Source organism: Megalops cyprinoides, chromosome 12 (assembly GCF_013368585.1).
Source record: "Megalops cyprinoides isolate fMegCyp1 chromosome 12, fMegCyp1.pri, whole genome shotgun sequence".
In the NCBI taxonomy this organism is placed as follows: domain Eukaryota; kingdom Metazoa; phylum Chordata; class Actinopteri; order Elopiformes; family Megalopidae; genus Megalops; species Megalops cyprinoides.
Genome location: NC_050594.1, coordinates 21,529,923 through 21,552,109, shown reverse-complemented (window position 1 = coordinate 21,552,109; position 22,187 = coordinate 21,529,923). Strand labels below are relative to the sequence as shown.

Below are 22,187 nucleotides of genomic sequence, written 5' to 3'. Positions count from 1 at the left end.
TTTGTAAGGGCAGAACTCTGGTATTTGGGAGTTTTAACTCCAACCACAGCGGTTAACCACTGCAAATAAGGCCAGCTTCAGATTCATCACAGTCTCATTGTAACAATTGTCTTGTTGGACTTCTGAGAGTTACTTATTGATTTTGATTTTATTTACTTTGGAGATGGTCTTCTTTAGCTTGACTTCTACAGTCTCTTTTACATATTTTACATGATTTGTTCTGAAGCAATCAATGCAGAGACACAACCGATCGGTCTTTCCAAAAACTGGTCTCCTCAACCACTGTGTACCCACATCCACAAACTGTTTCACATTCCTACATGCAGTATATTCATCAACAAATCTGCATGTCAGCTAGATGGCAGTTTGAAACCTGTGACCTCAACTGCATCCACAGAGATCTCTTCCTTATACAAAACGTGGAATAAATATTTCAGAGGCCAATGGAGACGCCCACACAACCATTTAAAACAGTGCAGTAAAACTTTATTTTAACATGGTAGTGCTTGCATACAGCTTTAGTGAACTATGAAACATGGGTAAACGTGTTACATTCATTGGCCACAAACAAAATAATAAAAAAAGAATAAAGGCTACAACCTGGCTCTTTGTCAGAAACAAAAGCTGATATAATAACAGATTTCATAGAAACAAATAACAAAAATACAACACTTTTTGTGAAATACACTTTTCCCCTCCACTGTATGCTGTATGTGGTGAATTGTCTTTGTTCTGAACAGAACGCTTTTAAGTCCTCAGATATGTGTGTGAAGAGAACCACACTGTTAGAGCCCACTGATTTTCTCAGTGCTGACAACTGCTTCCTCTCTCTTGCTTTACAGCAGCATCTGGCAACCCACAGTCACAACCATCTAATGGCTCGCTGACACCAATAGTAAAAATCCTCTTTACCCAAACCAGTTATAATGATTACACAACCATTTGTTTGGTGTTTTTGTTTACCCAACCCCATACCCTGCAATAACCTCTTAAGAAATCATTTTGATTAAAAGAAAAAGAATTAAAAGAAAGCAACTTCCAGGCTGCCTGTGTCTGGTCCTTTGAGTGGAGAGGTCAGACTTGTCAGAATGTCTGTGGGATTTTGGAGGGGAAGGCTGAACTAGACCTTGCTCCACTTGATATGCTGAATGCTCTTCTGGCCATCTTTTCAGCACAGACAAACAGAGCCCAACAGAGAAATCATGAATCACCTACAGGTAGCACAATGATGTACAGAGCACTGGTGGTGGAAAAAAAAGAGTGAGATATATATGATTGCATTCGCCCAGAGATTGTGTTTGTCAGACGATATACCGTATTCAAATAGTAATAACAATGAAAACAATGTGCTTCAGACATTCATGAAGAAGGAAAAATAAGTAAAGATTTTCAAAAAGCTTGGGGTTTCACACTAAAGGAAAACAGGCCTCTGCTTCACCTCGTACTCTCGGTGAACAGTTTTTGCAAGTGCAAAACACTGTTTGGTAACACACACACAGATGAAAAAACACAGAACCTACAGTTCCCTAAACTTTCTGAACTTTTCCCACATACTCCAACACATTTCCAACATACACAAACAACACACACTCCTCAACACACACATCAGCTGTACCATGTACACATGGTCCTAATATAGCAATGTTGATTTGAACATTGCCCCAAATGTGGGAGCCCTGCTACAGAAGTAAGACGTGGAATTTAGTAAAACAGGACCCAGAATGAAGAAATAAAGCTTATTAATCATATCAAATATGTACAGCATTTTGTGCAACAGGTTTTCCTAGTAAAAAAACACAAAGCGATGGCACAATGGCAGGTATTTCTACAAGATAGGGAGCTTGACGCTGTAAACTACCACATTACAGATAGCTACTGTATAATATTGACACATACAAGAGATATATACTGGAAGATGGTTTCCTCAAAGTGATCAAAGCATCCCTCTCCATCTACTTGAGGCCTACCAGGAAAGAAGTACCAAACCGGAACACAGTAACATATTCCACTGATCAGACTGCTGAAGAATGCTGATCCGTCCTAATACATTCATGTTACTGAATCCAGAACATTCATCACACACACACAGCTTCCCACTGGACTGCTCTCCACCCCCATGGAGCTCCCTTCCGTAAGTGGCTTGAGAGCATACACTGGAGCGGGGCTATTCCTGCTAGTCAAGGTGCAGGCTCGAGTTTCGGCCTAGTCACAGTTGCAGTCTGTGCTCTTTGGCAGAGGTGGATTTTCGTTCTTACCGTCTGTCAGTAAAAAGACCCAGACACACCAATTTTAATGTTTTCCTTTTTTCCTGGCGCACAATGGCTTCTAATACCACGAAAACAGGCTGCAGTGCGCCCAGGCAAAAGCGGTGCTGGCATCTGTCCACTGTCGGTATGGTGAAGTGCCACAGCTTGACTGACTCATTTTCATCGCATCCTCCCAAACCCCCTTACCAGAGGGGGGAAACTGGAAAGGCCCCCCCCCCCCCCCCCAAAACAAGAATACACAGAGAGGCTGTGTCTACATTCAGGACAAAAGCCATTTGATCAGGACCACTAGAACAGGTTTTGAAGTGCAAATACTGCATCCCAGTTCAGAGAGGGAGAGCCTGTCTGTGCAGGAAGCTTCTGGAACAGGTGCTGCCTGCTGGACTGAGTCAACAACAAAGCAACACGTGGGGAAAACATTTGTGGGGAGAGAAGGGGCTGAGTCAACAACAGAGAAACTGGTCCACAGGCCAGACTGGTCCACAACAGCAAAAGGAGACTGTTCCGTTTCCAAATGTTTGCTTCTCTGGGAAAGCAAGAGAAAATATCTACCTCTGAAGAAAGCACATTTCCAAGTGCTTCGGTAGAAAAGAACTTTCCTTTTTTTTTATTTTCAAATTGTCCAGCTAGCTTCCAGGAATTGTAGTTTTCCAAGAAATTATGGAAAAAGAATAATTAAAGAAAAAAAAAAAACAGCCAAGTAAACAAGCTCACAGGGTCTTCCCCTACCGTGCCCGGGTCTGCCCCCAGCGTGGTCCCATCTGCTAACTTCCTGCCCCTTAGGGTCATTGCCATGGTGACAGCTACCAGACAGGTGAGGAGCAGGACGGTTGGTGGAATCGGGGGGCACGGGCGAGCTGAGCCAGATATGCGGGTTTACGGGTCTGCAGTGGGGCGGAACCACAAAGCAGATGGCCTGGCTGCCTTGCCTGGGTTGAAGGGAGGCTGCAGTTCAATTCTGGGGGGTTGAGTAGTAGTTCTGGGGGGTGGAATAGTAATTTTGGGGTGTGGAGTAGTAGTTGTGGTGCTGGTTGGTCTGGATATTGCCGTAGGCGAGGAGGAGGGGTGCAGTGGCAGAAGGCTGCCCGTTGAGCAAGTGCGGTATGCCTGTGAGGCTGCCGTTCCTCTGTATGGAGCCGTACCAGCTAGGCCCAGCCTGGGGCGTAGATGATAGTATACTGCTGGGAGACAAAAGGTGGGAAAGAATAAGCATAACTGCACTGCACAACAGTTAATCAACAATAAGTTCAATTTCATAAGAGTAACTCAGTAGACAAGAAGAAGAAAAAGTAAAAATAATCACATCCTTCTGATTCAAATGCAAACTAAACAAAGTAAAATCTGAACTACATTCTCTATTCTGAAAAAGAGTTTTGTTCTTCACAATCTCTTTATGTTTCTTTCAGCCTCAGGTGAGCACTGTCCTTTGTCAATGTTCTTTATGTACCTCACAGCAATTAGGGAGACAATCACGCACCTGAGGAAATTCAGATGAAGTAACTCAGAATAGTGTACAACAGTGGGTTCCCACCCTGACACAGAGCAACTCATCTCTTCCAGTTCACAGTTCTAACCAATACTCAGCAGACCTACACATCACCATGACAACCTCCCCAAACACTAGCCGTTTACGCATTTGTACCCTTTGTTCATATGATAAAACAATAGGCAGTGCTTTTAATATATGCAGGCTGTCATTTTACATATGACTCATAATTCCCTCAAGATTTCTGAATGTGAAAGATGGCGTTTATTGAAGTAATTTAGGCAGAATTCCTTGCTTAAAGGTAAAGCATCTTTGGCCCATCCGGGATTGGTGCTTGCACCCAGACTCAACACTCAGAAACACAGGAGAGTAAACGCAGTCTCTGCCCACCTGCCTCTATCCCCTCGGGAGGTGATGCTCCTCGACAGGTCGTCATCGCTGTCGTAGCGCCGTGGATTGTCAAAGAAGTATGCCCTGGAGCTAAAGCTGTGACTGTTTATCATTCCCCCTGGTGCCTAAGACAGAGCCAACACACACACACACACACATATTAGTGCTACAATTCATTAACAGTATTTTTGTCACTGACATGAGCCTATAGCTCCCACCAGGACAAAACACTGGCATGCTAGTCCTTTTCCCATCATGCAGTTGCACATCTTTAGCATCAACGTTAACAAAGGGAGCAATGAAGGAGGCCCCAAAACACTAAAATTAAAGTGAACAGCACTGAGAACAACATAGTGTTTCAGTGGTATTGTGTTAATTTGTAATTTCCCTTTTTTAAATAAGAGGGATATGAAAATCATTGTGGAAATCTATATTCACACCCCTGCCAGGAATCCTGAACTCCTTCTGCCTCTTGTATGTCTAAGGCTGTGCTGGATCTAGACTAGGAGCAATGGGGAAGAGTAAAGGGACTATTTGGTGACTGGAGATGTAATTTGTACTGGAAATGAGGAGGGTGTAGGGTAATGGGGATTAAGGCGGTGTTGGGGACAAGAGGTGAATGTGATGTTGGGGATCAGAGGGCTGGGGGGTTACAGAAGACAGCGAACATGGTGTTAAGGATAGTAGGGTGAGACATGATGGGGATTAATACAAGGCTGGGAAACAAAGTGGCTAACAGATGGCTAACAGAAGAGTGAATGTAATGTTGGTTTAAGGTGAGTAGTTTAAGCCTGAATCGGGGAATGAAGAGAGTCCAGTAACAGAAGCCTGAGTGTAAAGTTGGTTTAAGATGAGTGGTATAAAGTGGTGTTGGGGGACAGCTCTCTCACCAGGTTCTGATTGGGCCGTTGGACCCTGAAGAAGACCACCACTAGGCTGGTGGGTAGGAGCTCCCAGAAAAACAGGATGATTCCAAACACTATGTAGGCCTCACCACTTATCTTCTCTACGTCAGCCTGGGCAAGAAACACACCACTCAGCAATGCACACACTGACAGACCGCAGGCTCAGAGACAGGAAAAAAAGACAGAGGAGCCCACAGACAGCTCCGCAATGCACTTACAAATAGATGATGAAAAGGACACTGAGACACACCTGCAGACCTGTGGTGAAATACATACAGACAGACAGACATGCAGAGTCACAGACACAGCCTGAGGTGACTCGGACAGACCCACAGAGGCCTGGGGAGAGCGTACTGCTGGCTGTCTGTCTCAGGGGTGAAGCCGATCTAGGTCACCACCACTCCAGCCTGTGGCTTTGGTGAACAGCCCTGGCTATTTATATCCAAACAAAGACCTTTCCCCCCACAGAGACAATATCCTTTTAAATCCCCAGAAATGGATTGTTTCTGTAGAGCGGTGAGCCCAGAGAAAACAGATCTGCTCAGAATGGACTAATTCGCCTTAAGGCAGACTTCATTTGACACACTGACAGTGTGGTATACAGAACACAACAACATATAAATGAGAAACTGGTCTTCATTTTTCTGAAATTCTAAGCACTTAATATTGGCAATTTAAATACATTCAAATACATTCTCAGCCTGTTAATGTATATTTATTTGCCCTGGCTTAGTTACAATAGATGACTTATTTAGGAGTGATATTATGGGTAGGAAATTGTATTGGTCACGTTTTCCATATATACTATGGCCAACAAATAATGTGACCCAGCACTTTCCACCCTCCAATGGGAGGGCTTCAGAATGTGATAACCACATCTCATGCCATAGGCAGGGCCTTTCGCAATTTTGCTGGAATGTTCCTTATAGACAGAGCACAGAAAGTTGCAAGCCCCATCAATATTCAGATCCAGACTAGCACACGTCTGTGTGAAAATGCACTGACAGCCATTCAGCACATAGTGCAATACTGACCACCCGCAAAAACGCATATGCATAGTCAGACCATTTCTGACAAGCCAATTAAATGACATGCCAGTCACCAACCAACAATGTATACCTGAAATGACCAATATATCCTCCATATACATTATGTTTGTGTATGAGAATGATCTCATTTAATTATTGTCATAGTGCTGCATTTACATGTGGTTCAGTGACAGACACAGAAAATATATTCACACTCATGCAGGAGGACAAAGTGTCTCACTTTTTCACATTGCAAGGCATAAATCAGAAGGTTTACGATCTGAGAGTCTACGGTCTCTATCAGCACTGGGGAAGAGAAATCCTTGGAACCAGAACCCCAGCCGGGTGCCTCACTTCTGCAACAACCATCAGCTTTCTGCATTCGCGACACACACACACACACACACACACACACACACACACACACACACACACTAAAATCGTGAAAATGGGTACACACAAACAGGCACATCACAGACGGAGACAGAGTGTTTACATACTGATCAGAGGCATAATAGCTTATTAATTATGTCAGAGAGCAGCTCTGTGCTTGGCTGGCGACAAACTGAGGTCTTGTTATCTGGGTCAGCCGGGTTCATTCAGGGAGGGTTTAACAGCTTTAACAAACAGAGATACAGCTGTCAGAGGGTGAACAGAAGTCTCAAAAAGACACACTCAGAAAAAAAGCCCAGATCCTGCCTCAGACACAGCCTGGCGTACAGCCGTGACAGGTGAGCAGCAGCCCCGATGCGGACTCACCTGGTCGGACACGTTGTACCATCCGTAGTTGAAGGGGCTCGGCCGGTCCTCTGGGGAGAGGGCCACCACCACCAGGTTGTAGCAGGCCCTCGAGGTGTACAGCAGGATGACCGCCGCCCCGATCGCTGTGGCCTGGCACACCGACGTGCCCTGAGGGTACAAGCAAAGCGCAATAAGCTCCTGCCCCCAGATGAGACCACTGGGGTAAATGATGGAAGTACACTGCAATGAGAGCAGCTGTTGAACTATGTCATAAATACTGATACAGGAGTAGCCAAGCACAATGACAGCAACTTGGACTTTTACCAAGTGCGGTTAGGCTCCCAAATTCAGACATTAAATTTTAAATTACCTCTAAATTCTATATAAATCTACATTTACTCTAAAGGTTTTAAAACAGTCTTTATCAAATAAATTCCAAGCTTGGGCATATAGGCACTGTTTGCTGAAATACTGTACGTTGGCAAATGTGTGCACAGGAGAGTGTATGATTACAATGTTCTGTTTTTATGTTTTAGTGTTACTGTATCATAATGCCAAAAGAAAACACATTACACAGATCTGAATCTGAAATCTGATGAACCGGATGGATTAGAGTAATGGTGCTTTTAAGGTGAACAATGTAACTAAAGCTCTCTGATAACGTCACTCCCCCCCCCCTTTACCTCAGCACCACGTCTCATGTCTATAGTTTGTTATTAATAAGGTTACATACTTATGTTGACTTTACTTCTGGTTACATAATGATGAGCGATCAAAGACTAACATGACTACTGGAACAAAGGAGGCACTGAGCAACCCAGCCCTGTCAGAGCATGTTTACAGCCTGGAAAAGTGTGCATGGCTGAAATCTTCAAACAGAGCATAAACAAAACAAATACCTTGTGTGTTGGTTTCGATCTACAGTGTATGAATGAGGAAGAAGTTCTGACAGACTTTAAGAATTTAATAAACTGTCAGTTTTAAGACCTATCAAAGCAGAGAGCTACAAAGATAGAGACTGACTTAGGGTAAACAGTCACTTCTCATCGGAATGTGATTAAAAAAGTACAGTGGCATTTAACTTCTTAATCTGTGGCTGGATTCATGATCTCAAGAGTGTTTTATTCAAGGGTGAGTGATTTCCCAGATAAGTTATTCATTTGTTTGATTCAAATGGTGACAGGAAACTGGAGAATTCAGTTGCTCAATTGATGTTCCTTGGTAAAACTAAATGGCTTGATAGTTCGGTTGATATTTGCAGCTAAACTGAAATGAAGTACTCTCCTGTGTGTTCAGGGGCCTCTACTGATTTTAACCTTTCCATTTACCCACTTCATTTAGTGTTTTTTGATGCATTTTCAGTTGCACTATTCTCAAAAATGAACCTTGTCTGAAATAATCTTTTTTTCTACACTTGTTGTTTGAATGGATGGAGCAACCATAAACAGGGCATATATTTGTTATTCTCCAATCAGCTAGCTACAAATGTCAGTGATGTCAGATGTGCTGTTCTTTGCCCATTAGTAGAATAATAACTACCAATAAAGTGTCTCCATCCTCCCCCTCCCAACCTTGGTCTTGCCTAGGTCAAATAAATAAGTTTGTTCGGTGACATCAAATTGGAAATAAGTATTGGCAAGTATAAGGCACATTGGCTTATGATGCTGAAAAGATGAGGGTAGTTCCTCCCATCATCCCCATCATTTCACCAATTTTAGTTATTACACATGGAATAAGAATTAACAGTCAATTATTTGAATGATCTGGATCCCTGCACTGTTACATAGCATTGATGATAGTTCAGACAGTCCATACACAGTACTAAGAGGCAACATTAACTAAGTAAGGACACAAAGGCAGATTACAAATTACATTGGATACAGTATTGACAAAAGAGTCTTTAATCAATGCATAACACATCATTCTTCATTTCAGAAGCTGAATTTCCCAGAAAGTTTTCGGGGAAATGTTTATATTGAGATGCCATCTTGTTGTGTGTTGTCCAGTCTCTTGCAGTCGTATGACCATTTCTGGGGCAGTGAGAAAAACACTTTGGCATTTTTAGCTTTTGTGTAGACAACACCGTTACGCTGCCAAGGAAACCTTCGTAACCTTCAGCCCCACCCCCTTTTACTTTCATCTCATCGTTCCTTTACACAAGTCTCCCTCCAATGTTTGTCTGTGACTCTCGGCTCGCGGCGTTACCTTGGACTCGAGGTAGACGTTGGCGGAGGACATCTTGGCGATCCTGAAGATGCAGACGGCGAGCGAGACGGCGCAGAGCACGAACAGGCTGTCGTTGATGAGGACGCGTGCGAGCACGGCGTGCTTCACCTCCACGTCTCCCGCGCTGCCCTGCACCAGCATGGCGCACGTCACGTTCACCACCAGGAAGAAGAGGCCGGCGAAGAGGAAGGCCAGTCGCAGCGGAACCCTGGGAGGAGAGGGAACAAATCAATCTGTCAGTAGGATACTACACACAGAGAATCAAATGAAGCAATACACGGGCATGCTGACTTCCATTCTCAGCTCTCCTCCCTGTAGGCCTAGTTCCAGGACCTGAGCTTTGACCTTTTCAGCCCACATTAGGCACCAATCAATTGAACAAAGTCCTTATTTGCACAGATATTCAAGTCAAATCTCAGTCCAGTTTTAAATCAGTTGTTCATGTAAAAACACACGCATAGCCCAGAGGAACCCAGCACAATACAGACACCTGACAAGCAAATCAAGAATGATCCCTTTCCTTTTATTAATATGTTACTTTAAAAATTAGGTACACAAATGCTGCTTTACTTTAATAAAGCACCAGATAGATACATGACCAAATAAATTTTTGGAAACACAATCCAGACTCTCTGTGTCATCTCATATAAAATATGACTCATATTGTCCTCTTTAAACTAAAGCAAATACTTTTAAAGACATGGAGAATGACAGGCTACCTGAAAAAGAACCACTACCTAAGGAGTACAATTATTCCCATAGCCCTTCAAATAAAATCCTTAGAGACAGGTAAGACCCACCTCTCCAAAACTACTTATAATTTACAGATCCTGTCATATCACCCCCCCCCCCCCCCAAATCTAGCACTGTAAGGAACATGGCAACATACTTACTTATATTTGTTAAGCTCCGGAGAATATTTAGCTTTGGCTTTAAACATTACCTGGGGAAAAATGAAAAGAGAGAGCATTTTAATTGGAGATGACCTTAATCGTTTGAACTGTAAACAGTACTGAAAATAACCACTTTGAGCCCTGGTTAGGAGATAACACATTGTGTGATTTCACTCTCAGAAAGCAGGGGTGTGGCAACATTAGGGCCAGTTGTGGAATGGGTTCAGACAGAGTTACTTCATCCATCCCAGCAGGATCCCTGGTTTTAGAAGGTGGAGGCACTGATGGGGTTAAGGCGCCTTTATCACGATTATCCTGGCATTCGGCCACATGGCTGTTTAGAAATTACTACTAGTCAGCGTCTGCTGAATCCCTTCCCCACGAAGAATAACCCAGCTAAGTCTAAAGAACTGGGCAGCAGCAAACCTGGTACATGGGGACAAACTTCTGCACTTCTGACTGAATTTCTTCATTTTCCTACAAACTGACAGTTCCCAGAGGGCTTACACATTAATAGTGCAGTAGAGTGGGACACAGAACACAGATTGCCTTCACAGCAGCAAAACCCATCTAGCATACATGCAGCAGGAGTTACCGGGAGCTTTTCCCATTTAGACTGACGCGGTAAAAAGAAAACAGGTGTACAGAAAACTGCAGAAGTCCCTGTGAGGTCAAATATCTGGCCTTAATGATATCACGTGGCAAACGGGTTTAGCTCCAGGGCATCCCCCCCAAACAATGTTACATGATCTTTACCCATTGTTCTAAGAACACCTTTCAGAGCCATCAAGAGACCTGGTGCTATCAGGTGACCATTGCCCAAACTTGATTTTTACCTTTTTTATCACTTTATCTCCTTTGTATCTTGCTATCTAACACAAACAGCAAAGGAAGACTCCAGCTGTGGACCGGCTCAGAGGGACAGTGAAATTGTTAATGATGTATGAATACGGCTCAGTGGACTGATCTCCACAGTCCAGGATTAGTGAGTGCTGGCAGGGAGGGACAGAGACAGACCAACCGCCATGCACTGGCCCTCAAATCTAAATTCAAAAGAGAGAAACAGCGTGTATTCAAAATGTTTTAAAGAGAACTGCTTTTCACTGAACCCATGTCGAGTTGTAATCCAGAAAGAAAAGAATATCCATTGACAAGCACAGTCTTGTGACTGCTTTCTGTTATATGCGCACTAACAAAAAATAAGGGATCATAATAGCCAACGCCCCCCTGTAGGAACACCCAGCAGGACGGACAGACAGACTGGCTGCAGAGAAGGGCGTCTGTCTCCTCACATTCACTGCTGAGACTCAGGACTTGCCACCTGCTCTGGCAAACTTCCTGTAACAACCACACTCTAAAACAAACAAAAGCACACCATCGCCTTTCTGTTTAAATGCTCCATTTGCATCTGATTGTTATTCAATTCACTGCTTGTTGACAGTCTAATACCCATTCAGTACCTCTCCCTAACACATGCACAGTGGGTTTTCATCAGTTTTTTTCCATGGTAACTACAGTACGCCTGGAAACACAGCCCATGCCAGCAACTAAGCAGGGACCCTCCTGTCTCCCAGACACTTATCTTGCCAACATGAAGCGAGACGGTCACAAGTGTAAATTCACATGAGGGAGGGGGAAAAAAGAATGCAAAAACAAACTTGGGGCTACACATGCAAAGTCCTTTTATTTGGGAAACAGCTGTGAAATCCACACCCAGGTCCAACATTCCAAGAGCCCATCTTTAGCTCCTGTAAGTGGGAGAAGAGCGGTGAGATTCCAGCGTGTACATATTCCCTGCCTGATGCTAATGACAGCGTTGCACTGGAGCTGACCTGGTTCTGTGCATGGAGGGATTAGCGGCAATGTAGTGTGATGAATGTCATAAAATTGCCGGATTCCCCAGACTTCTTATTCCAGCACGGCGGATAAATGTAATCTAATGGCAGGCGGCCTCGCCAGCTTTGTGGAACGCTCAGAAGGGCTGGAGAGCGCAGGAGGACCTGAGCTGGGCAGGATGGGTTATTTATGGTGGCTGAAATTCCTGCCACTTTACCGAGAAAGTTTGAATGGAAACGCCATGGCCTTCTTCAGCACCGGTGAGAGAGAGAGAGAAAGAGAGAGAGAGAGAGAGAAAGAGAGAGAGAAGAGGGTAAGCAGTGCTGGCTGAGCTGACACAATCCGGGGTGACACGTTTTCACTTCATCAGAGCCAGTGACAGGGATGAGATAAATGTGTGGCTTTAAATCAAATCACAAACAGATGCTGTGTGTGTGTGTGTGTGTGTGTGTGTGTGTGTGTGTGTGTGTGTGTGTCTGAAGGGTGGGGGCAGGGGTCCATGATTTGAGGGGGTTGAGGGGGGCGTGTGTGTGCCTGGGGGATGTCTGATGCGAGTTTGTGTTTGAGTGGAGCATTTGGCTGTCTGTGTGTGCGCGCATATGGGAGTGTCCACAGTGTATGCTTATGATTGCTAGGTTTGTGCGCTTCCCTATCCTGTCTATCTAGCTGCTTGCCCTCAGGCACTCAGAAGCCTACTTGTGTACATGGCACCATCATTCGTCCTGTTTACTGCCCTGTCAAAACACATACTCATGCTTAATCGGTTCAACTATTTTACAGCAGTGGACAGCTGCCGGCAGACCTCCTGCTCACACACAAAAATAAGAAATAAAAAAAATCATCTTCAATGTGAATTTTACACAGAGAAGACTGATCAGAAAGAAAACTGAATAACGTGTAAGAAATGAACATTTCAGCATGAGTTTTTTTTCTGATGTGAAATGAAAGAGTGAAGCACTCTAGCTGCAGCTGAAGCGGTTCCTGTCAATAGGACCGCGTCTCTTCTCTCAGCACTAAGGCACACAGCAGCCTTGAGAGGGACAGCAGTATCAGCGTGTGGCACACCGGGAAAAAAGCGCCCAGAATAAAGAGTAAAACTGAACTTCTGCATTAGTCATCCCAGGACGGGATCAGGGGTCAGACCTCGGGGGATCCACAGCACTGGAAGCATGCAGCTTTCACTGAGCATGCAGCCCTCAGACCACACGTAAAACGCCTCTGTGCTCATTGCACCCTGAGGAAAACCAGGGCACACTTTCCTCCAGACTCAGAACTCTGCTTGACGCAATGAGAAGTCAAAGAGGCCACTGACCCAGGGGCCCATTCTCTATTTTGAGCCCGTTAATGATCAAGAATAAAGAACATGGAGGTTGTGAGTGGCTCAGTAGGAGAGGTACTCACGTTGAGCCCTAAAGCCTCAGTACAAACTGGCCATGTCATTTGATGACAATAGCCAGGAGAGGTGTGGAACAAATTAGGTTTATTTTCCTTGGGACAGGGGTGGGTAGGTCGGCAAGGGTTTCCCCCTTCCACCACTCTCAGGCACGCTGTGATTCGTCCGGCTCCTGCAAGTTGCACAAATGGCGTCAGAGTAGTGCCTATCCTCCAACGAGCGCCCACTCCACTGTAGTGCACTGTGTGACTCGTAATGTATGAAATAGTTGCTGGCTGTGTGCAAGCACATCAGCACATTTGCCTCACTTCAGCATACGTATAGAGGTTGTCGCAGTGAGAAAAGCCCAGGGTACAACTGGAGATTCCAAAAAAAAGGGCTAAAAGCATTTAAAAGAACAAAGGACATGGCAGACATGATACCCAATGTATGCTTAAATCAAACTTCTTGATTCTAGAAGAGAAAAAGCCTGCCTGTGAATAAACAGAATTTAGGGTCAGAATTTAGGAGTTCCACAGGAGCGTTTTTGTTGGGATTAAATATAAACTCATGACTCACATAAGCAGGTCGCTCATTCTGAGTGCTGGTATCATAAGAGGGATGGGATTAGGCATGAGGCAGGACAAGGGGAAGCTCATGTGTTCCCTGTACTGTGAGCTCAGTCTTTTCACTACATCTGGAATGTGTGCAATTTTTTTAATGAAGAAAGGCAAAAACAACACAAAAAGGAACAGGCTACATTCCAGCTTGGCACAACGTTAACAGAGTATTACATACCATACATGCGCAAGAGACTGAGGAGGTTCCCCTTAAGGGGAAACCGATACCTAGTGTATGTCACCCTTCAAGCAATTCTGAAGACATCTGAATGATTGAGAGTGAGAAAATGCAATCACCCACACGTGTGCTTTGTAAGTGAACGCTGCCCTCTGAGGTTATCAAGGGTTGTCGGTTTCAGCTTCTCCTTTCCTCTCCATTCCTTAGTCTCTTTCATTTCCCCTTCATGGTTCTGCCCCACTTTCATGTTTGGTTGGGGGGGTGGGAGGGGGGTGTGTGTGTGTGCGCAAGTTTCTTTTCCCTGATGCTGCGCATCCCCAAGGTCAAAGCCGCGGCGACCAACTGACTGCAAACGTCACATCTCAACTCCAACCTGATCGCACTGCAACATTCCTTCCCATCAAGGGGGTAAAGAGAAGAGTTTGAACAAGAAAAACTACTTGTCAGGCATTTTTACAAGGAGAAGATAGCATCAGTGTATTGAGGAGATAAAACCCACTTTTCCCTGCCTGCAGTGCATCAAAACATAAACAAGAGCAGCTCTATTTGAAAATAGCGTAAAATTGCGTAAGTGCAGTTGTGAGGCCGGCTGCAGGTCTTTGGTCCTCGGTCCTAATGGTGAGATAGCAATCATGCCTCTAGTCACATGCCAACTTTGTGTCAGCACTAGTGATAGAAAAAAGAAAATGTCAAGATTTTCTAAGAGGAAACTGGTGTCCTCTGAGATGTAAGAGTTTTCCCATGTGTATAAGGTAAAAGATGTTCCACTTTCTGATAGCAGGCAAACAACCCACTCACCATGTGGGCCTAACACTGACCATAAATAGTCCAGCTCCACAACATATTAACTGGAACTAAATTCAAAGCTGACAAGCTAAGACACGTTGAAGACAACACACAGAAAAACTTTCCACCACATGAATGGTATAATGGTTTGACTATAATGCAACCTGAACCACTCCTTTTCAAACAGAAGAATGTAAAAAAAACATACAAAAATGTACTTCATCAGAACCAAAAATAATGCAATTTCAGCAAACTCATGCATCACTCATGCAGGAGGTGGGAAGCGTACAATCTGATACACTAGTCGCCAACAACCAATCAGTGCACTACAAGGGAGCCAATATGATTAGACTTTGAGAACTTAAAAACTTGTGTCTGACAAAGCTATGACTGACTCTCAAAACTGCTGTGGGACTCATTTCTACAAGTGATTCAGAGAATTAAACTGTTGATTTTACAAAACATGTCGAGACTTGACATGCTGGATTTCAAACCATGTTACTAGATTACAAACACAATCTCCACCCGACTGCTGATACCTTCTATGGTAAGAAAATGTTTTGTTTTTCTGGCACAAAAATGCACACTGTGTGTGTATGTGAAATTGCCGTTTGCTGCAGGTGAGTATACTGGAGGATTCAGCTCAGTGCTTCCCTGTGGGAGACACATTAGTAATTCATAAGTCAATGTGAAAAAGGGAGAGGAAAAAAATCATGGAAGCTGTATATACTCTTTATACACCAACTTCATTTTAGACAACGGTACCAGATTTTGCCACTTCAGTTCTGGTCTTGTGGTGTGCAAATACAGTGGAAGTTTTTTTCTAAACATGCATTCCAAGGGGGGAAACCCCACACTATATTTTGGCCAACACCGTTTTTAGCATTTATTCAATATCTTGAGCCATCCATTTGTTGCAATTAAGGCTAAACAATCAATCCAATCCAAGAGTTTTTGCGAAACCAAAGCCAGATGATTCTCCTGGACCAGAACCACAGAGTAATGCAACATCAGCCATTGATCTCGAAGTGAAACAGTGCTGATGATGAGTGGACTGTTGGTTTTGGAGGAAAACACAGAGAGGCACATGCCTGCTGAATCAGCGAGAAAGGAATCTTCACCGGGGGTTTCTTCACTAGTTCCTCTCAGTCGTCGTGCCTGGACAAACCCTGCCCAATGAGCGCCTTCGCTGGAATCTGTTCTTGGCCTGCGTCACTCAAATCAGCATAGTGTGAGTGAGCTTTTGACACAGAGGAAACCCGTGACTGGAGCAGGCCTCATCACACAGAGACCATATTGTGTGACTCATACATCAAAACTCTTGACAGTCACTTCGTTGCGCAAGTGCTCGCGCTGAATCTGCAGACGGTAAACACGTCTCCAGCTGTGCATCATGGGTCACCTGTGACTGGAGCGCAGACTGAGGACAGAGCTGAGACTGGGCAAAAGCACGACAGCGCACTTCAACACACCTGCAAGTAATGAAATATACTGTGAACATAAACCGATGCACAGCACTTGCACCGTCTTCCTCTCCTTTGTATTTTGTACATTCAGGGAGAAAAAACATGAAATAAAACAACCTGGTGTTGATTTGTGGTATGGCTCACTGTTGCTTTATCATGACTATAATGCATTGGATGAGCAACTACCAAGACATCTACATTAAGGTCTTGGGTACAAAGGGAGGCTTGCAATAGACATTCAAGATTAAACAACTCTTTTTCTCCAATACCCCAGTGAACTGGCCGCATTACCCACTTATTGTCTTTATTAAACAAGCAGATTGGTGGTACCTAGAGAGCCCTGCCTCTGAAACAGCTTCATCTCCATATTGTGGCCTAGTTACACATTAACAACAGTCTGCCACATTAGCACTAGTAACCAGATTTCACTGGTGAAGAACAATGACACAAAATGCAATAAGAAAGAGGAAAAGAAAGCCCACAGTGTACCATATGCCACTTCACTGCATAGTTCAAAGACAAGCCAAACATCACTACTCAGGTAAATAGGCAAACAGTTTAAAGACTTGTAAATCAGCAGCTGAGTATCTAAAATTTACTGATTGTATTTTCAGAACCTCAGTGACATAAGTGAACTTCCCCACACACACACACACACACACACACACACTGAATTTCCGCTGCTGTTCTGCTACTATTTCAAATCACATGATGCACTACTCACTCTCAGCTAACCAATGAGCAATACAACGTATGTGATGAGATATACTGTTGTCAGAAACACACCTACAACGTAAAATGCAAATTGCAGCAAAGAGCTATTACTCTGCTCAAACCACAGATTAGGCCCACTCTGCTCTGAGCAAGAAACTGACATCTGAACCTGGGACTTCAGGTTATATTAATCAAAAAAATCCAATTTAAAAAAAAAAAAAAAAAAAAACAGCCATCCATTTAGGTAGGGGAAATATTCAGCTGTATGCAGCAGTGGTGGAGTCTGGCAGTGTGTCAGAGGAAGCATTCTCAAGCACCTCTCTGGAGGGTTCCACAGCTTAGTGCAGCTTGCCGTTTCACTAAACTCATCAGGAATTAACACGCCCCACATCAGGAATTACATCAATGATATACAGTTAGTACAGGGTAGGCCTAATACTGGGGAGCGCCCTGAAAATGCCTTGCATTTTGACTTGAAAAACCTGTAGACCTGTATTGTAACTGAGATAAAATTATATGAACTAGAATTAAAGGAGGAGTAGTGTGATCATGTTTGGTTTTTGTTGTATGCATTGTCTGTATTTCTGTATAAAATGAGCAAAAGTGATTCCAACATATCATTGACAATGAATTGAAATTAGAGGCTACACAATAGCCTGGGTACCAGTCTGCAAGCTAATGTTAATCTTTTAGGCCAACCACAGATCTTTTGTTTATGTTCTGTATTGCTATATTGAGGTAAAAAGTTGCTGATACTGGGAGGGCTGGGTATGTTTGGCTGGCCAAAGTTGACCAGGGTGTTGAAGTGCAGGCATGCAGACTCAGTTCCTTATCTCACATCTCCTGGGTGTCATGCGCCTTACCACTGTGCAAACACTACTGTATGTCAGCTGAGAAGAGAACATACCCCACCACATTTTCATCTTTTGAACATTTCTTCAACATCTACAAAACTATTAATGATCCTTCATCTGACAGGACAGCTGCTGCTTTGGGCCAGTTTACATTAAAGTTGTTTGTTTAACCATTCAATTAAAAGATCACCTTTCCACCCCTCTGTTAACCTGATTAAATCTATGCAATCAGGGACAGAGATTTGAGTCTTTCAGGGTCAAAGGGATTTCTTTCATTCATTTTCATTCTGTGTACACCTTGGTCATTTAGAAGAAGGCATTATTTGGAATATAATTCAAATAACCTGTTACTCTTAATCTAATTCCGGTAACTGGAGGAAGAAAGGACTCTGCTTTCTGATTCATTTCTATTTTACAAATTTTAATCCAACAAAGCAAGATGTGGCAGAGGTATGAGAGACAGAACAGAGGATACCATTAAGAGCTTTTGAAGAGAGCAGTTACAAAAATGAAAATAAAATCTGCCTAGGTGTCACTGGCACTACCTGAATAAACGCATGAATGTTTAAAAATGAATGTTGTTCTACATTAAAAGTCACACCTGTTTTTTTTTTTCTTTTTTAGATTTGCATCCAACTCTCAAGTATTTTCCTCAGGAATGGAAAGAAACATGGCTCAACACAGGACCACGATCTGATGACTACATTATCTGATACTGGCCAAAAGTGGATTTAGTTTGGTTTGGAAAGAAACCTTAAACATGTATCTCTCAGGTATTTCTAAACACCTACACTGATGAAAAGTTAGGTCAGCCACCAGTCGAACAGCAATATCCTTCAGTATGGACAATAATGAACACAATGCTCTACAGCACTTCACATTAATTCCATACAGCAGGTAGTAGCTTTTTAATGTAAACTGTTGGTATTCAAAGCACAATAAACTAATGTGTTCCCGAGACACTGCAAGGGACTTGCTGGAGTCATAATCTGAAAAATTAATTTCTCATCACTTTGCTCCAGCCTCTTGGGAGGGGGAAAGAGAGAGCAACGCAGGAAGAGAGAACACTTAACTAAAGTTACCTACATCACACACAATCCACAGAAATGCAGTTGAAGGTACTATAACACATCAGGCCTTTGACCTATGCGTCCTCCCTGGAAGCCCTTTACACAGCCTGTGATCACCCTATTGTAAGCTGCAGACCCTTCCTCTTCCACACACTGCTATCCACCTCCTGGCTGCTGTTCAACCTTTTCTTAGTCTTTCCTCAGTGGGTTGCCATGTCAAAATGAAATTCTGAATTAAGCAGAAACCTCCACATGCAGGTGATGTGTCTCCCACATTTTTTAAAAAAACAAAAACATAGGCCATGGGTGCTGTGCTCCCACTTCCCTAAATATTGTGATCCACGATCAGGACAACTGCATGAAACATCCTGGGCTCTTACTCCTTCAGTTTGCCAGTATATGGGGGATGCAGGAACAGGTAACTGGGCTCATTTCACCTTGTAAAAACATTAGAGCAAAACAGAGTGGCACATTGCAATATAGAGTATACCATTGTAGAGGTCACCACAAACAAAAGATTTCTGATTGCTGCAGTTTATCCATGCTGCATACACAAGCTACAGTAGTTGTAATTATTCACTTCAAGAACTAACATCAAATTAGCAATGGAGGTGTCATTTCTGATAATCGAACCCGGATGATCTGTGCCATTGTGCAAGCCTTGAGAAATTCTTGCAGGGCGCTGCACACCCGCTTTTGTGCTCCTGGAACTGTATAGCACTGAAAACGGTGATGTAATGGTCCTGCAGGTGCCTCTGATTGGCTCATGCTTTTAAATGCCAACTCCGGCAGACCTCGGTATCCGTGCGCTGCTCTCCGCTGTCAGTGTGGAGAAAAACACTGAAATATCCCTCCACATTATCTGCGCACTCCCCTACATGCTGTGGATGGGAGCAGCAAGCCTGCAGCACAATCTGAAAATTGCAGAGGAAATTGCAAAACCTGCAAATAATGTCACTTGAAGCCACTGAAAACTGTAGGGCTCATCCTATGAGTTAAATGTGGCTTCTCTGACTGTGTAAACAAAGGAAAAAGTAGCATGCACCACATGATCACTTATTCAACAAACTGATTAAATTTAAACGTGAAGGCCATATACAACAAATAAAATGACACAATTTACATCTTTAGATCCTATGTCCTGATATGCCATGCAAATTTGAAGGGATTGTGCACAACGCATCCAACAAGTGTGGAACAAGAATATCAGTCAACATGGAAAACACCCACTCCTCCATCCTCATTTTAACAATTTAATACCGCATTACCCCTGCACATTAACACCTGAATGCATACAATATTCAGTAGCAAGTTGAAGTAATCACTTACCAATGAGGAATTTGACTTGCAATGCTGTTGTAAGAAGTCAGTATCTGATAGATCTCATCCCAGTAAACAGTAATCAAACAATCCTGACAAGTGACAGAATGGAGGAAGATATTCTTCTTTCAAAACCAGGGGAGAAGGGCTATGAAGGGCTTGATTCATGTATTAAGCTTTACCAGTGCGATCCCAAAAAGATTATCTCAAAACACTGGACATGGCGCTTCGAAATTTGCAGCTACTAGGAGTGAAAGATATAATTACAATCCACTTATTCATCATAAACCAAAAATATGCAAGTTATATAAACTTTGTTTAAAGAGACGATCTAGTAAAACAGTGCAGCAATACACACACTTCTCTGGCCTACATTTCAGACCAGAACACAATACAGACGAATATCGCAGAATAACAACGCACATAGCCCCTCTCTACTTTGTTTAAATGTGCCGTACAGCAACGAGCCTGCATAACTCCAATCATTGAGGGTGCAGCGATGGGGGGCTACAGTGGACCTCATCTGCGGTCTCCTGCAAAAGGATCTTGTAACAGCGCAGTCCGTGTTACGTTAAAAAAGCACTGAACCCTACTTCTGCGAGCGTGCCCCAGAAACATGCTATGGCCTGATGGAGGGGGCCGATTACTTCACACAGAGAAGAAAAAACAAACGCAACCAAAGCGTACTGAACGATGTAGGTTTGCAAAGGCGCACAATTGTCAGCTCAACTGCAGTATTTACCTGCGTAAAATAGCTGTATAGCTGATCCTCCTGAATCACCCAACCTCCAACTTAGTTACTTTGCAAGGCATATTGTTGGAGCAAGTGCTTTTCGAAAACAAAAAGAATGGCCATAAAGCCGTTCAGCGCAGTGTATTGCCCGACTAGCCAGCAAGCTTTTCAGACAAAAAAGCGACTCGTTAAAAACATTCATATATAAATAGACCTGTAAGGGGCTTTGGGGAGAAATGGCGAAATATTAATGATAAGTACTGGGAAAAAATGAAATAAACATACAGGACCCCGCTAGACTGGATATGAACAAGAGAATTAATGGGTTGCGTTAATGACTCATTGTGACATAAAACATTACTTCGAGCAACAGTAACTTAAATATAACTGGCCAACTAAAACCTAAAATAAAATTTAAAAAGTCTTACCTGTGCAAAATAAAGATTTAGCAGACACAGTGTGAAGAACTGCAGGCATACTGGGAAACAGTACAAAAGCCAGTAAGGCAAAGGCTGCAGTTGGTTCGCTTGAACAACGTTCTTGAAGTAGAAGGAAAATAATGTAGTCCTAAGCGCTGACCACAGCAAACAGAGGAAGAGAAAGACACTCTGGTAGCTGAAGCGCTTATGGCCATAGTGCAAAATGAGCCAGAGTTGCACGTAAACAAACACAAAAAGCAGCGAGTACAGGATAGTATACACAACGGTCAGACCGAGCTCCACTGAAGGAGGGACCGCGGCTCGGATCGGTTCATCAGTTGTGTCCGTTACAGACGTGAAAACACTGAGACTGACCTGGTTATCGGTTAACAACATAGCGGATAGGTAAAATGTATCGACAGCTGACTAAAATGTTAATAGTACTGATTAATTTTAAAATAATAAAAGGCCCAAGCTTTTCATTTAATTACTTCGAATTTGCTAAAAAATAAATAAACGTCAAAGTAAATGTAGTCAACTAGCGAGCTCTGTTTAAAAACAACAAAACTAACAAACTAGCTACCTAGCTACAACATAAATGGTTAGGAGCAAGGGTTTTAAAAGTGACAAACAAGAAAAGCCCTCCACAGAAACCCCGCAATCTGTGTTAAGCAGCTCCCTCTGTGCAAAAAAACAACTCTGGGAAAGGGGAGATGTGATGGGGGGAGCGATCAGCTGAGCGAGACTGCAATTTGAGACCCGCCTCCTAGCCAATAGGCAACAACTGGACTCTGGTTCCCTGCCTACGCCATCTTGGCTCAAAACCACTTTACATTTAGCTTCGATACGGACCTCAGTGGAACCAAAATGGATACAATTTAAA

General features: G+C 43.3%; 1 protein-coding gene across 2 annotated transcripts; it reads right to left on the bottom strand.

The window, feature by feature from the left end:
* Positions 1-486: 486 nt before the first annotated feature.
* Positions 487-21,972, bottom strand: gpr137c (G protein-coupled receptor 137c). 2 transcript variants are annotated; one of them, XM_036542510.1, is made up of 7 exons: positions 21,314-21,972; positions 9,937-9,986; positions 9,023-9,251; positions 6,836-6,985; positions 5,034-5,159; positions 4,144-4,268; positions 487-3,448 (listed from the first exon to the last, which is right to left on the bottom strand). In XM_036542510.1, exons 1-7 carry the CDS (start codon positions 21,698-21,700, stop codon positions 3,220-3,222), a joined length of 1,296 nt encoding a protein of 431 aa, XP_036398403.1. In that variant the 5' UTR covers positions 21,701-21,972; the 3' UTR covers positions 487-3,219. The 2 variants fall into 2 exon arrangements, with proteins under 2 accessions (XP_036398403.1, XP_036398404.1); XM_036542511.1 differs by having other exon boundaries at positions 487-3,445.
* Positions 21,973-22,187: the final 215 nt, after the last annotated feature.